A 17,981-nucleotide genomic window follows, 5' to 3' on the forward strand; every position below is an offset into this window, starting at 1 on the left:
CTTATTGGATATGATGTCCTCGTGTTGACTCCTGAATTAAATCATTCATAACAGAAGGTTGTGGAAATCTAGAATATGGAGTTAAAAGTGTACATTTTCTCATAGTTTTGATAGATTACGGAAATTTACCCCCTGGTTCAGAAACATAGTTTTGTTCAGTTTGATACAGTAAGGGCTAAGTTGTTGGTTAATTTCTACAAATAAAGAATGCTTCTTTTCTGCCTTAGCAAATATATTAAGAAATGTTCACTTGAGCAGAGTAAAATGTCCAAATCATATATATATATATATATATAAATCTATCATGGGAGTCAAATTCATCAGCAGCTCATTTTCAGAAAAGTACAACTAAAATAAGCAACATGTTGAAAGGAATCATGAGAACAATGAATGAGGAACATGAACCTGGAAGCAAACCAAACCAGTTGAATCAAATTGTGAAAGAATGGGAATAAAGGAAGTTAACTGGGGGAAAAGCACAGTTCTAGGAAAAAGTGAAGTGTCACTAAAACAGGATGGAATATCAATTAGTACAACAGGATTTGGGCAAATGAATGGAAAGTTTATTGGCAGAAAGAAAAAAAATGTTAAATAAATAACTCAAGAGACAATTTTAGGGAAAAGTTAGAAAAAGAGCAGTATCTAATCTGGATATTAGAAAAACAATTAGATTTAGAGAGGTGAATGAGAGTTATCAGGAAATCTATATGAGTTTGAGGGTTTTTTGTGCTATTGAAAGATAGTTAAGTAACTATTAGTAACTAGCACTGATTAAGCAACTAATATGATAGTATACTATAAATATTAATAGTAGACTATATATTGTAGACTTTAAGGAATTAATAGTAACTAATGGTTAAATTATATTCATCTAAAATTATCAAGAAGTTGAAAAATTTTAAAGTGCTGACTTGTCTCTGAGATATATGGCTAAGAAAATGTCATCTTAGAATATGAAGGCCTAAGTTCAGTTCTAGAATATAGATAGCTCTTGGTCACCATTCCATTCTCTATGGTGAATTTTTTTGCCTTGCCTTGGTAACCTGGTTTGGATGGTGAGAGATGGAGCACTTAGAGACGGAGTCCTTGGGAATCAGCTCTACCCCACAGGAGGTGAGAGGAGGTGTTTCAGACTTTCCCTTGGTTTGCTAGGCAGGTGTTGAGCTTCAATGTTCACTCACAAATGGAACCACTGTGTGCAGGGTGGAGGGACATTGCTATTCCGCTTCAGTTTTGCTGAGGCTGGCAAACTGGAAGAAGATCTGTATCTTAAGTGACAAGATTCAAATGAAACATGACAAAGCCATCGGGGCTATAACCTGAACATGTCAATGCAGAACTTTCCAGCGAACACGACGGGACTTGGGAAACAAGCCGTGCACGCCACAGCTTTATATTGTATTGGACAACTTGAGAGAGAAAGGGGAAGACAATTAGCCAAAGGTTGCAAAGATTGTCTCTGCCTGTCTCATAGGTTTTAGCGATGGTGTCATTTATTGTTGTTTCGAAATACACACCTTCAAATACCTTGACTTAATGTGGAAACAATACTTTAACAATGAGCCTACTGATGAATTAATAATAATTTTTCATCCTACCCCTCTCTCCCGAAGTATCAAAATAACTACAAAAGCAACTGCCATGAAAATTGCTGATTTAAATGGGAATGTTTCGAGTGACCCATTTTCCAACCTTAAGTGACAATTATTCTTATTTATCAGAGTATACAGGAAAGCAGGGTCAGAAGGGCAGTTGGCAAAAGGTCCCTTTCTCAGCAGGAGAATGAGTGGGTTCTCTGGCTGTAGTTCAGTCAAAGTTCTGCCTGCTAGAAAGCCTCCTGTCACAACGCTGTCATCCAGAGTTGCTGTCAGGGACACTCCTGGATGACAGCTAGCAAGTCGGACGGATTGCCCAATGAACCCAAGGCGGTGGAAATGGACAAACACGCCTGGCTTTGTGTTGTGACACTCTCCAGGTTGTCATGACAACCCGCTTGACAATCACTGTGGTAGAAGGAGGGACGAATATTGTATTAAACATGTTCTAGTATTGGTTCTCAGCAGAATTAGAGAGAACAAGGGTCTTCCTTCATATTCCACACAAGCTTCACTCAATCGGGCAATCAGTGTTTATCTGTATCTAAACCCCTTTTGTATCTCTTCCCATCAAAACTCAGCCTAAATAGATACCTTATGTGAAGTGTCTAAGTGTGGAAAAAGAAACAGTGAATTCTGCCAAACAAACAAGATCAGTCTATCACCATAGAGTAGTATTCTGCATCATTTATTTAAATATCTATTTTTTATTTATGCATTTACAAACTTTAAGAGTATTTATTTTGTAACTCTGCTTTCAGTACATTTTAAAACTATTTGCAGAGAAATCATCTTCTTTAAAATGAGGTCCATGTACAAAACTAGGCGACAGATATAAAAAATGTTTCCTTTCATACTTTTTCAGCCGTCAGGAAAAATAAATCAAGTGACATAAACAAAATCAAAACACTGTGGCTCGTTCACAAATATTACATGTCAGTGCTCAACTACAATCCTAATGAGATATAGTTTATATTTCAATTGGAATAATGCATGTCTGTTTAAAACTTCTAATTGGTACATCATGTTGCACGTGATGAAAGAAGAAAAAAATCAATCCTGCATTTGGAATGGTGAATCTAGAAACCGTCATTTATTCATTCCTTTACAGCACAGCCCAACCCCACCCACCCCAGGAGAAGACACTGATTGACCAGCAGTGTACATTCACCCTCAAGTTGGCATAAAAAGTTCTCTTTAAGACATTCATGAACTTCTTCACAAACTTTTGCCTGAGCTTCCACTTTGACCCTTTGCTTTGAAAGAAATATCAGTTTGATCAATAATAATTTAGAAGCCTAAAGTAATGTATAGAACTATAATGACTTATTTTTTAATAGAGGCCAATTCAAGAGCTCAAAACTCTCCAGCAACAACCCTGAAAGAGGCATCAATGCCACCAGCAACAAGAAATGGCATCATCATGGGATCATTACTTAGTACAAAATGCCCAGGGGCCTGAAACTTGCTACAAATACAATTTGGCAGCTTCCTTCTTTGCCTGATATTTAACCATTTATTACAGAGCATTAACACACCAGCTTCAAAGATGTGCACTCCCTTTTGGACACTCAGGAGTTACAAACATGTTGTGATTGCATAATTCATATTGCACAATTGTATAAAAACATAAATACTGGCTATTCTAGTTTTTTTTAAATACAAAATACAGGTCACATACTTTTTAAATCTATAATCCTGTTCAAGTGCAATTCAGGTGCTTTCTTTAGTCCTTCCAAAAAAAAAGGCATTTTTGATATTTTTTTGGCACTAATGAAATCTCATGGTGCCAACACTTCTAATTACAATACATATACCCAAACCTTTATAGAAGCAATCATATACATACAATATAAAACTGGGTATTTACAAATGTACTAAACACACAGATGTAGCCTTAGTGGTTGAATCTGAACCTCTGGTTAGCATTATTCACGCTAATAATAATAATAATAATAATAATATTAATAATAATAATAATAATGGTTAAATACTACCCCTTGATTTCATTGACTTAGGCTGGTTGCTGTGGGTTGACATTCATGTGAGGAGGATGTCCTAGAAGGCCAATTCTCTGTTTCTGCTTCCTTTGTTCTGTCATCTGGAAAGTTAAAAAGTTTTCTCATTAGACCCAGACACTTCCTGTGCATCAAATCTTATAATGAACCAGAGATGTACCTCTGTGGTTATGGTTTACACTGAAAGCCACTTTCTACAAATAATGTACTTCCACTCTACTCAACACACAGAACATCAAAAAGAGCAGCTCTCCGGGGCAGAATGGGGAATTCCGTGAACCTCCTCGGGCACTGTGACATTCAAGTATGCTGCCTCATTCCTGTTTCACAAGGAAAAACAGCCCAAGAGTGTAGGGAAGAGCACATGATGTGCATGGAGCCGGCAGCAGAGGTCTGCTGAATGAATGGGGCCCCTGCATTATTTTTACCCAAACTAAGTTCTCTTCAGATGAGTAAAGATCCACTGGAAAATAGCTTTTTAATTTTTTTATTTGTCTCTAAAAAATACTTATAGAAATTTTTTCACTACAGGATAATTAGATGAGGTGCCATTTGAGGATCACAGAACCAGAGAATCTCAGATTTGTAATTGAAGGGATCTTAGAAGAAAAGGACTCCAACTTCCTCATTTTATAGACATGGAAAGTAAGGAAACTGAGACCTATGAAGTGACTTTCCCAGGGATCTATAGCTATTAAAAGTTTGAGACTAGAACATGTTTAACTTTCCAGTTCTTCCTAACTCGAATCCTAATAATTTATCTATAAAGGTCACCTAGCTGCCATTTTCTTACAAAACTCACCTGGTTTAATGCTCAAGTGAAGTGAACCCCTATTTATATATAAGGACAATCATTTCAAAATATGTGTTTTTTATTGGCCTTGAATACGCCCTCCATCAGCAAATCTCATAGTCCATCTGTGTCTTAGTTGACAGTCTTTATGATCTGCCATGATGAGATTAGTGATTGTAGTCAAAAGTTATCTCAAAAGAGCAAAAGTTATATATGTAAAATCGCCATATATTTTATTATGTATTTTCTCCGTGTGAGTGTGGGGGGCAGGGATTGAAAAATCATATTTTGCTCAGAATCAATATAACAAATATCGAAGGGAATATTTCGAACAGGGAGAGGCAGCTTGGTATAGTGGAAAGAGCTATGGACTTGGAGTATGAATTTCACCTTCACAGCTCTGACATATCACTCTCATGCTCAAGAAACTTCTATGGCTCCCAGCTGCATCTAGGATAAAATATAAATGCCTCAATTTGGCATTTAAGGCCCTTTTCAGTATGACTCCAACCTTTCTAGACTGTCTCCAAGACCCACCCTCTCACATATTTGACATTTCAGCCCAAGTGACAGATTCAATATCTTCCAAACATGTTTTATCTCCTGCTGCCATGAGTTAGCATACGTTGTATTCCTATGTCTGAAATATGCCCCCCTCCTCCCTTCTGCTTCATGGAGTTCCTGGCTACCTTTAAGGTTGCTTCCTCATTCATGAGATCTTCCCTGAATTCCTAATTGATAGTGCTTCCTCCTGAAATTGCTTTCTATTCTGTACCAATTTATGTGGAAATAGTAGAATGTCTCCATAGTAGATATCACCTTTTTCAGGTTAGGGGTCAGGATTAGTTCTCAAATCTTTGTATCCCCAGCACCCAGCCCAGCTCCGATATGACTTGAAAAGGGGCTCTAAGCTGAATCTGGACTATTTGACTTTTTTGTCTCTGGCTTGCATGAAGGCAGAAGCAGCATGTTCATCAAATCTGCAGATGACCCCAAGTTGGCAGGGTGAAAGGAAGGGAGGACTAAAACAATAGGTGATCAAGGCAGGATACCCAAACAATTTGAAAGGCCACAACATGGGGCTGAGTTAAGGATAAATTTAATTGGGGTAAATGGTGAAGTTACCCTTAGGGTCAAGAAATCAATTCTACAGCACCAGCTGTGGGGGATTGGAATGAATTACAAATTCCACAGGAGTTAACAGTGGGGGACATGAAAATCAAGAACACAAATGTAACTTTGGGCTGACCAAGAGAAGCAGAGCTTCCAGGAAGGAGGAAGAGTCCAGTTGTATTTCTCCTGCTAAGAATACTCTTGGGATTGTTGGGTCCCATTCAGAATGTATTCTTGGAAGAATACTGATAAATAGCAAATTGTCCATTGGATGACTGCAATGAGCAAGGGCCTTAAGCCAGTACCCCAAGTATACTGTGTAAACAACAGATTTGGGAGTTACATGATAATTGCCTTCAAGTACTTGAGCTGCTCTGTGGAAAAAGGATGGACTTGTTTTGGCCTCAAGAGGCAGTCTTGGAGTAAGTAGGTAGAAGTTGCAAAGTAGTAAATTTAATCTTGATGCAAGGAAAAAACTTCCTTATAATTCAAGCATTTAGGTGGAATGTGCTATTTTGGGAGTAGATTCCACTTCACTGGAGCTCTCTAAGCTATGGCCAGATGTCCACTTCCTGCATGTGCTAGTGCCACTGAGGTTCCTTCCAACTCTGAACATTGTATGATTCCATGAAGACTTAGAAGTGTTCTAGAAATGTCACCTTATTGTAGAATTTCACCTGGACAATTTTAGGATCCTATGCAAAAAAGATCACCTGTGCACAAAGCTTAGTCACAGAAGAAGTAGCTTCTTCTACTAATGTGCAAAACCATAGAAAACCTAAAAAAAAAAAAAAAAAAGAAATTGACCCTATTTTATTACCTAACCATGTTTCAGAATCCTTGAATCACCTATGTTCCAGAATTGTAATAGGTGCTAGGGAGACTTACAAAGAATGAAACTCCAAAACCATCGCTAATCTAGCAACTGCCGTAGATGATGGGGGGGCCACTTTCCTAAGATTCTAGTCTCTAGAAGTCAGTTGTCAAAAAGTCTGATTTTACTGAAAAATGTCTCTCAAGTTGACCAAGCCTTGGTTCAATTCAACATTTATTTTTTAGCACCTATTATATTCTGGAGATGTGCCATGTGCTACAAATTGAGAGCTAAAAAGCTTATCAGAGTTCTTATAACTTAATAGAGTATGTATTATGTATTTAGTCCTTCTTTCTCAAAGAACCCATGACAACAGGGAGGTGATGCCATGATAAGCATATATATGAATTGTAATAATACATAAATATAATGGAAGTAGAGGGTCAAAGTGCCTGAAAGAAGCAAAAAGTAATATGTTAAGAAAGAGGCTGATATTTGCCTCATGTTATATTTATTGGTGGTTGAACTAAATCAAATAGAACCTGGCCTGAATATAGCAGACTGGTTAACAAATCATTGATTAACAAATCATATTCTTCATAGAATCTATGTGTACATCTGTGTCTGTTTGGTTTCTGTTATTGATCTACACACTGTATTAGAGAAAATCTAAAAGTCATAATTATGAATTTTGGCTTAAGGTACTGGATTTCATGTTTCATAAAATGTCTAGTGTTCTAGGGGACTTAAAATTGTATGACTAATTGTGATTTGTTAAAAAAATGAAACATCTCCATTGTTATAAAAATATAAAGATTCCTTGTAGCCTTTGCTGAAAAAATTGCCATTTCTTAACTATTCTATAAGTAATATGAAGAGATAGGGTGCACAGATGGCAAACATTTCCAGGACAAAGTTCAGAAAGTCTCCAGTTTTACCAAAGGGGAGACCTGCTATGGTCCTGTTAACCTACTTAACCTCAGCTGGAGTTCTGAAAGGAAACACCAAGCCCCAGAATGAATGCATTCTTCAAAAATTCAATTCCAGAAGGAAAACCCTATACAGTAGAATTAGTTACGGAATGGGTCCTCAACACATCTATCTGAACGTGGCACTCTCTATATTGGAGCTCTTTATTCATTTGATCTCCTTATCATTCAAACTCTGAACTCAGATCTATGACCTTTACCTCCTTGGCTGCTCTGAATCCTGCCATTCTCATTCACTTCTTACCATCTAATGGAATCTGATTCAGTGCTTTGTGGTAAATTTATTTGGATGAGTCTCAAAAGATAATTATAATGAATTGAGAATTTTCAGGGCTTTTAAATTTGATCCAATATAGATTATCTTAAATTATCCAGGAGTAGTCATACTTTTTAAACTGGATTACTCTCCCAAAGTTGAAAGTCTTTTAAACTTTTAAACAGTATGACCAACATACAGTTAATTGGCTCTTTCCCAACTACTTCTGTCAATGGAATCACCATTTTACTAGTTATCTAGGTGTAAAGCCGTCATCTTCGGTTTATCTAATCAATTTCCAAGTTTATCAATTGTTCCCTCTACATATATCAAATTCATTTATTCCTTTCCATTTAAATACTCTTCTATTCTAGGCCTTCTTCTTCAGCTTTCCTAAAACTAGTTTCTTTATAACCCACTTTACTAAAGAGAACAATCTTTCTAAAAACACCATTTTCATCACTGTTCTATCTTTTCTGAATTTCACTGTCAAAATTCATAGAAATAAGTCAATGCTCTTTACTTCTAATACCTTACCACCCACTCACTTTTCAGCCCTTGTAATCTGGCTTCTGACTCCTTCACTTGATTGAAACCTAGATTGCAAACCGTTGGAAAAAAACCCTATAACTTTGTAAAACTGACTTGATGACCTCTCTGAGGCTTTGGATAGAGAGCACTCTTCTTCCTCATTTTTTCATCTCTCCATGACTACCATGAATTTTTCCCTGGGTTCTTCTGCCTCATTATCTTCCCAAAAGGATGAGTGTCTCCCAAAAGTCTATCTTTGCAGCTTGAGTTTAACATAGTACATAGTAGGCACATAAGCTGGTGCTTAATAAATGATTATTAACTGTTTACTACACTCTCCCATGGTGATCTCACTTATCCTTGGGTTAAGATCTCTACACCAATAACTAGCAAATATGTTAAAGCATTAAAATACTCAGCTTTAATTTTTCTCTTCATTTGTTCTTTTTGAACTGACTGTTGGTATCTCCACTTGGATGTACCCTGGATATCTCAAAACCAACATATCCATAATAGAATTGATTTTCTTGTCTCCAAACTCCTCTTGAAGTTACTCCATCATCTCAATCACTATTGATATCCTCAGAATCACTTCCAGTTTTTCCTTCTTATTCTCCTATCCAAATCAAACACCAAATTCTGTTCATTCTACTTCCACACCATCTTTCATATTTATCCCCTTCTTCCTCCTCAAACAGTCATCATGTCAGTGCAGGTTTTTTTTTTCCTGGTCAACTGGAGTGACTTCCTAAATGATATCTCTGAACATAGTTTCTCTCTTCTCCATTTCATCCTAAAACCTGAGTTCTGTCTAGTCTCAGGTGCTTATTAGCTATGTCACCCTGGGTAAGTTATTCCACTCCATCTTCTTCAGTTTCTTTGACTGTAGAATGGAGATAATCATAGCACCTACTTCCCAAAGTTGTGAGAATCCCAATGAGGTAATATCTGTAAACTGGTTTGTAGATAGTAGGCATTTAATACATGCTTTGTTCCCACCCACTCTTGTTTCCTTCCCTTTTCTCTCCTCTTCTTCTATAAGATAGAGAGAGACCAGATGAGGTCCCTTCCTTCACTGAATCTGTTCCTATGAGGACGTAGGCGGTTGTTTTTATCTTTGATTTTCTGAGGTGTGCGGGCGACTGTTTAACAGCTGACTCTGAGGTGTGTTTAACAAGTGGCTCTCCCAAGCCAGGGTGGAGCTGGTTCCAGTCTATCCCTGCTTGTATTCTTAGAATGTTTAATACATTTGTCAAATTTAATTGAATCCTTTCATTCTTCTATAAAAGGTTCAACAATCCGCCATCATGGGTGCTAGAAGTTCCTTCACTCTGGTTTACAAGGCCCTCAACTTTTCATTACCTTACAGCTACTCATTGCTTCTCTCTTTGAGTTCAATGGAAACGCTTTCATTTTATCTGTCTCCTGTATCGATTTTTCACTTTCTTCCCAAACAGATCATGGCTGCCCCAGGCTTCGTGCCTGTTCTCATGTTGATCTAGTTGAACTGACCCACCCTCATCCTTCCTACTTCTCTAAATATGTATGTAGAGTTGTAACTAGGATAGGGCAATCAGGGTGTTGCTCCAGGATACCAAAATTTTGAGAGTGTTATCAACAAGAAGAAAAATAAAACTGAATTAAACATTTAGATCACAAATGCAATTATATCAAATGGACACACCTCCAAGGGGCTCCAAGAAGCCTCTTAGTGGCCTGGGTGCTCTTGTCTCCCCCCCCTGCATGAAGTCTTATTTCTAGAGGACTGAGAACTCTTTTAGAAGTTTCATCCTCTTATAACTCGATTTGTTCTCGTTTTGATGCATTTTGTGGTGTGTCATAGTATAATATACAAGACTTTCCTCCTCATTGAGTTTGTAAGTTCCTAGACAAAGGCCATGACTTTTTCCTCCTTTGTGACCCCTAGAACTGAACACATAGTAGGTACTCAAAATTTGTCAAATTAGAAAATGTTTGCTATCTGGCTTATGGGACTTCCTTTAAACTAACAACAACAAGCACACAGTTCATTTTTCAAAGTTCTGAATGACTGTGGTTTGGAGACATCCTGTAGGTTGTAATTCAAGACTGGTATTGAAGTGGCTGCCATACATGAGGAGAATTAAGGCAGTTGCCTATAAGGCTTAATGCTCAGGCTTCTTGGCAAATCATCATCAAACAATTATTTCAACTAGAATAAAACTTGGGGTGGAAAAACAGCAATAAAAATAAACCAATATGATTCACAGAAAGGACAATCTACGTCTGGAAGGACTAGGGGTCAAAATTTATATGTGATAGTCTACTGTATATAGGAGCTGTCTATGGCCAGAAACAGATCTGCTAGATTCTAGTCCATATTCTCAAATTATTTTCCATCTGTTAGCCTAAGTTCATGTCTCACACATAATCCAATAACCATGAGCATGTTCCACAGCATAATTACCCAAACCAGGATCAAAGCTTATTCTCCCCCTCCAAGTTTATTTCTTCCCCTGGATCTGGATATCTGAACTATTATTGACCCTTGTTTATTAAAAATAAGAGGCCAAACCTTTATTATTAAAAAAATACACAAAATGGATTGTACAGTCAAAAGGTTTAAAGAAAGTAAAAGAATGGATGTCAATACAAAGCAGTTTCCCACTGAAAAAAAAAAAGATTGAATAGTAAGGACATTCCAGTCTTTTAATCATCAAATTCTCAGCTCTGCAAAAAAGGTAGATATTTTACTTATGGGAAAAAATTTCATTCATAGACTGCAAGTGTTTTTTATTTAAATATCTTTGTGATTGTGGCAGAGTAGAAAATTTCCCCTACCAATGCAGAGCACAGCAAATACCCCCTTCAATGCCAGAATAGGTAAATCCTGGAAGAGTGGGGTAAATTACAAGGAGGTTAAATGACTTGTCCAGGGTCAATAGTTAACGAAGGCCTTGAATCCAGGTTAGACTGATTCAAAGCTTTATTCTCTGTTCACTATTTCACATAGTTTCAATTTAAATGTTTTTTTAGGGTCTGAAATGTATTTCTCTTCTTCCCAAACTGAGGATGAATATTTTGAAATGATGTTTTTTTTCTATCTCAACCCTGAAACAAGCTCCACTTTCATCATTCAATGTGTTCTGACATTATTGATCTAGACAAGAAGTAACAACAGGACAACAAAATGCGCTGTGGCTTTTAAAATCAGAGACAGCAAAGTGTCTGAAAATATCTTCATAAAAATCCATACAATTGGAGACAAAGAGTAAATTCCAGTTTTCTAATATTAAATACTAAATAATTTATAATGAGTTGGGGGTGCACAGGAAGGAAGGGTCAGCAACCCGCTATAGAGAGATGCCACAATCTGCCATAATGGGACTCTTCAATCTTACTTTATATAGAGGCTTTCCTGATGTGGGAAACTCTTGCTTATTTAGAAGACAAAAAAAATCTGAAAATTCAACTGATCAGAATTATTTTTATGTTCTTATACAATAATTCCTATAATGACCTTGAAGCATTGCTAGGTTCTGAAATGCCTTCTGAATAAAAGATTACAGTTCAATATATCTGAATTCTTTGCGAAATAGGTACAAAGTAAAACCATTAACTCTTTGTTAATGCAGAATATTCAATGAACAAGAATGGTCATTCTGCAATCATTCTGGTTCCCAGCTAGTTGACTCTACTGTTTCTGTAATACTGCTCTTCATCGAGTATTAACTCTGGTAAGAAAGAATTCCTCAAACATTCTAAGCCTTTAATGCTGCCTAGGTTTAGAAGCACTGTTAGAAGCCCAGTAAGGCCCTAAAACAAATGAAGATTATGAGTCTATGAAAGATGGGAACAAATCTGGAATAAAGGTATTGACATAAAAAAACACATTCTTACAGTATTAAATCCCATTTAGAATAGAAACTCAATTTTTTTAGTTCTTTTTAGTTAGTAAAAAAAAATCAAAACAGAAGGTTTTAACTGATGCCTTGAACATTTGTTTTGAAATTGGAACTTTAAAGATGGTAAAATACTGTTTAAGGCCAGCACCAAAAATCACACAAATTTAATATGATTCGTTGTCCCATCGTGGTAGTTTGGGAACCTCTACATATCTAAAAAGATGAAGGAACCCAGTTGTCTGCTGCAGGATCCACACCCATGAAATGATAGCCTTTCAAAGCTTGTGGCTTTAATGACTATTACAAATGTTTCCTGCTCACTATTTTCCAGAAATTAAAAAAAAAATCAAAGCTTTTTTCTTAGAGTGGCAACACTGGAAAAATTCTCAACAATTAGTATTTCAGAAAACGTAGATTTTACTAAGTCCCCAGAGTTAAATGTAATTCTTTTTTAAAAGTAGAGTTCAGAGAATCTTTAAAATTGATTCCTTAAATCTGCCAAAGGAAGTACCTAGGACTTATGCAAACCAAGTATAGAAGGTTTGTCAGTTGCATCCTCAAAAGCATCCTTGAGCTAACATCAAATTAGAAGAACATCTAATTCCATAAGGAGAAGATTTATTACCTAATGGCATTATCTTAAAACTTAAGCATATATAGAAGTATATATGCAATGAACCTATTAAGAGCAGACCCATGAATAAACCTGGCTTCTTATCCACCTTTGGATTTTTATCAATTTCTTTTGGATTATCTATCTTTGAGGTTCTTTGTTTAATTTTTTCCCCCTCATTCACAAAAAAGAATATCTTTTGGATCCTGGGTACAAGGAGCTAATACTTTTATGAAAAAGGCTAAAATGTGGCCAGAACAGAAGAGTTAGCCATTTAATGAATATAAAAAGCCTGTCTATTATGAACATAACTTTTGCCTTGCTCAAAGCCAGGATATATTTGCTGAATTGAAGCTAAAGTTTTAGTTTCAATTAGAAAATGTTACCTTGGATTAAAATTTACCAATATTTGCCAACTTACTAATGATAAAATTTACTAATAAAAAAGTGAAAGGTAATAATAATCTACCAACCTCCCTCCTCAACTAATCATACACCATTTTACTTTGTATTTTTCAATTTCACAGTGCAGTAGCAGAGAATACAACAAAGGGTCAGCTAGTATACTAAAGACAAACAAAACACACAGCATTCAACTTCTCCAAAAGAGTCAAGTTTAACTGGTGCAGGCTGTCCATTTGTAACAAGCAAATTCTAGATAAAAGGTTTTGTTTGATACTCTGCTGTGATCCACTACCAACTACAATGTGAGCTAAGCACCCTGGACTATGTGGTTCAGACAGAAATTTCAACGAACTCTTCATTGAATGGAAATGAGCTTGGATTGGCAGATGCATGCTCCAGAGAGTCTCCAGTTGGGATTCTGAGAAATTACCATGAGTGGGCATAGTGGGTTTTGGTTAGATTGATCACTGATTGCTAGAATAGTAGAGATGTTGCCATTTTGAAACTGTGGACATAAAGTCTGCATGATTGGGGTTTTTGTTATTTGAAATTGGTATTAGGTCTCTCAACAAGGGATGAAGGAATCTTACACTTAGTAGTTTCTGGACTGGAACAAGGGTGCCCCAAAGATTTTTGATACCTTTTTAAAAAAACAACAACTTCTAACTGAACTGAGATTTCTCTAGCAATAGATCACTCAAAAGGGAGAAGATAACCACTTCATCAATAGATATCTCTCTTCACAGGACAGGAAAGGAACAGCAGCAATAGACCCACTTATCTTCATGAATTGAAGCTTGTGGATCATTTGTCAAAAGTTTCACAATGGGAGCAAAAGTTGATAAAATAATTATCTAGTTACATCTTTCTTATTTAGGTTATTATTCATTTTAGGTGGCTATCAAGCACTGGCTTAGGACAGACCTCATAAACAAGGATTTCTCCTTTTCTTGTTAGACTATTTTCATCATTAGGCCTCATGCTATCCAGGGCCAGGGCTTGGTTTCACTTCATTGGTAAATAAAAAAATTCAAAGTAGAGTTAATGATACTTTGGGAATGTATCCAAAAAGGATATTGGGGACATTTCACATATATAGTAACTCACTGTGGTTTCCTCTTACATGATCCTTTCATACAGAATCACATCTTATTCAAAATGGGTAATCTTGAAAGGAAGTGGAGTAAAATGATTTTAGTTGTACATCTGAGACACACTGTGGCTTAAATGTCTCAGGCTCTGGGGGGTGAGCTGCTAAAAGTCACAAGCTTGGGATCCCCAGGTCACCAATCACTTGTTAATCACAGATTAACAATCTGTCTCATCCCACATTCCACTTCAGCAGAGTGTAAACTGCATATTGTTGGAATCAAGGGGCATCAAGCAAAAATGTGGGTGGATATGTATAATCTGTGCCCACTAGGGTCAAAGACAGTATATGTCCTAGTTCTGGGGAAGGAGCATCCCCTTTGTATTCAGAGGCCAGTGCTGGTATTGAAAGAGTGATGTTGACACAGTCTTAGGTATGAGTGTTCTGTCTAGAACTGGTGGGTTCTATTCCTCCCATCTTTGGCACTGCATCCTTGAGCCACAGGAGTTCTCATTTTTACATTTATACCCCTCACCTTTGGGCTGCATGCTAATCTTGACCCTGGGCAGTGGCTGGGACCATTGCAATCCTCCATGGGGAGAATGAGGAAACCATGAGGCTGGTTAGCTTAAATTTATGGCCAAGTCTCATTCCAATCTTGTAAAATTTCTGAAGATTTTTAAATATATGAATTTATTAACCTTAGACCACTGAGTCTTTCTCATGAGATTTTTTTGGGGTGGGGATGAGGGTGAGGAAAGGCCACTGGGAAGATGAAATGATGTCTTCTCTTCTTACCTGATCCTTTAATTCTGACAGTTGCCCGGAGAGATTGGAAACGAGCTTCATGGTGGACTCCAGCTTCTCCTGCAGGTTCCTCAGCTCATTTTGCTCTCCTTCAGAATCACTACTGACCAGTGACATGGCGCGCATCCTAGGGAACCAGTCTAGATTTCTTTCCTGAAATTCACATTAAAAATGAAGAAAAAGAAAACATCTTACAGGGTGGCAGAAGAAAGGGCAATAAACAAATAGAACAAAACATTATTTGCTTTATCTCTATGAATAGCATAACACTAGACACTTTGGGGTAAAAGATGTGGATTCAGATCCTGACAGGGACACTTTCTTGGACCATGAGCCTCTATTTCCTTATAAGTTACATGACAAGTTTAGAGTAATTGCCCTTCAAAGAGACTTCTGTCTCTAAATCTATGATCTTAGGTTGATGTTGTCTGTATGTTTGGTTTAATTAATCCAATACAGAACTGAGAGAATCCCTAGAAGTAATGAGATTTTAAAGTCATAAGCATTGATCACACTTAAGATGAACGAGCTTGTTCTATGGAGAAAAAAACAAGGTTGTTCATGTTTGTAAAATAAGAATTACCACAAAACATTTATATTCTTTATTTTATTTTCCCTGGTTACATGCAAAACTAAGTTACACACATTCACTTTTAAAACCTTGGGTTCCAGGGGGGCAGCTAGATGGTGTAGTGGATAGACCACTGATTCTGGAGTCAGGAGGACTTGAGTTCAAATCTGGCCTCAGACACGTAATAATTACCTAGCTGTGTGACCTTGGGCAAGTCACTTAACCCCATTGCCTTGCAAAACCCCCCCAAACCAAAAAAAAACACAAACAAAACCTTGAATTGCAAATTTTCTCTTCCTCCCACCCCATCCCCCTCACTGAGAAAGTCATGAAAAACATTACTCCAATAATCATGTTGTAAGAGAAAGTCATGAAAACATTACTATAATGATCATGTAAATATAAACCCCCCCCCCAAAAGAGAGAAACTTCAAGAAAAATACAGTAAAAAAAGTATGCATCAATCTGCATTCAGATATCTGTCACTGGAAAGGATAATATTCTTTACCACATATCCTTCAGAGTTCTCTCTTGGTCATACCATTGCTGAGAAAATGTGATGATGTTTGACCTTTGTTCTCAAAGAAGACTATGACATCAAGGGAGATGATGCCATGACAAGCACGTGAATCGGATTTGAGTGAGAGGGGGACTGTGCTAAGTTGCTCCTCTGGAGCCATCCATGCCCAGTGGCCAGATAAGGATCAGGATGACTAGAGATGACCCTGGATGGGAGGCAATCAGGGCGAAGTGACTTGCCCAAGGTCACACAGCTAGTAAGAGTCTGAGGTCACATTTGAACTCCCGTCCTCCTGACTTCAGGGCCAGTGCTCTATCCATTGCATCACATAGCTGACCCAGAGTGAGAAAAGGTAAATCATTCACAGCTGATCCTCTTACAATATTGCTATAACTTTGTCTATAGTAACTTCCCATTGCATCTGCTCATGTAAACTCTTTACTGAGAGCAACATATTCATTATTTCCTATAACAATAGCATTTTATCATAATCACATACTACAGTTTATCCAGTCCTTCCCCAACTGACAGACATCCCCTCAATCTCCAGTCTCTTGCCATGAGAAAAGAGCTGATATAAATATCCTTTTACACAGAGATCCTTTTCCCTTACTGTTTTTCATCTCTTTTGGAAGACAGACCTAGTAGTGGAATGACTAGGACAAGAGGTAGGCATGGCTTTATAGCCCTTTGGACATAGTTTTAAATTGCTCTACAGAATTGTTGAATCACTCACAATTCCAACAGTGCATTAATCTCATTTTCCCTCATCTCCTTTAACATTTGTCACCTCTTTTATCCTATTAATGAATCCAATAGGTATTAAAGTAGTACAATTATTCCAATCCACATTTCTCCTTTCAAAAGTGAGTTTGGATATTTTAAAAATGATTTAAATAGATAGCTTTGATAATCTCATCTGAAAACTGTATATACCTTTTGATCATTTATAAATTGAGAAATGACTTTTTTTTTTTAAAAAAAAATTTGACTTGGTTCTTTCTGATTGAGAAATGAAGTCTTTATCAGAAAAACTTGTTTCAATACTTTTGTCCACAGTTAGTATTGCTAACTGTATTTCCCTTCATCCTATTCCTCCCACTTCCACTTATTCTCTCTCTCTCTCTCTCCTTTCACCCTGTCCCTCCTCAAAAGTGTTTTTCTCCAACATCCTTCCTTCCCTCCCTTTTCCCTGTCCCTTTCCCCTCCTACTTTCCTCTAGAGTAAGATTGATTTCTATACCCAATTGAGTGTGTGATTCCCTCATGAGCCAATTCCAATGAAAGTACACCCCTCACTCTCTCCCTTTTCCACTCCACTGCAAAAGATATTTCTTGACTCTTTTATGTAAAATAACTTTTCCTATTCTACCTCTCCCTTTCCCTTTTTCCCAGGACATTCATTCCTCTCTGATAAAATATATTATTCCTTCAAATTTAACTCCTACCTGTGCCTTGTCTATATATGCTCCTTCTAACTGCCCTAATAAATGAGAAAGTTCCTATGAATTATCACTATCACTATCACTTACCATGCAGGAATATAAGAAGCTCAACATCATAAAGTCCCTTATGATTTGCCTTTCCTGTTTACCATTTTATACTTCACTTGAATCTCATATTTGAAGATCAAATTTTCTGTTCAGCTCTGGTCATTTCATCAGGAAAATTTGAATATCCCCTATTTCATTGAATGGCAATCTTTTCCCTTAAAAGAGTACATTCACTTTTGTTGGGTAGTTGATTCTTGGTTATAATCCAAGCTCCTTTGTCTTCTAGAATATCGTATTTCAAGCCCTTTGATCCTTGAAGCTACTAAATCTTGTTGTCCTGACAGTGGTTCCACAATAGTTGAATTGTTTTTTTCCTGGCTGCTTACAATATTTTCTCTTGACTTTGTAGCACTGAAATTTGGTTATAACATTTCCTGACAGTTTTCATTTTGGGATCTCTTTCAGGAAGTGATCAGTGGATTCCTTCAAT

At 37.0% G+C, this 17,981-nt stretch overlaps 1 protein-coding gene across 8 annotated transcripts in view; it reads right to left on the bottom strand.

Moving 5' to 3' along the window:
• Window positions 1-890: 890 nt before the first annotated feature.
• The window catches only part of ITPR1 (inositol 1,4,5-trisphosphate receptor type 1), a 423,734-nt gene continuing 406,643 nt past the window's right edge, over window positions 891-17,981 (bottom strand). For all 8 annotated transcript variants that reach the window (XM_074198681.1, XM_074198677.1, XM_074198678.1 and 5 more), the window contains 2 exons: window positions 14,900-15,061; window positions 891-3,696 (listed from right to left, as the gene is read on the bottom strand). In XM_074198681.1, coding sequence (XP_074054782.1) covers window positions 3,610-3,696; window positions 14,900-15,061 — 249 coding nt within the window. In that variant the 3' untranslated portion in view covers window positions 891-3,609. The remainder of the gene's footprint in view (window positions 3,697-14,899; window positions 15,062-17,981) is intronic.

This window comes from Macrotis lagotis, chromosome 8, assembly GCF_037893015.1.
Source record: "Macrotis lagotis isolate mMagLag1 chromosome 8, bilby.v1.9.chrom.fasta, whole genome shotgun sequence".
Taxonomy (NCBI): domain Eukaryota; kingdom Metazoa; phylum Chordata; class Mammalia; order Peramelemorphia; family Peramelidae; genus Macrotis; species Macrotis lagotis.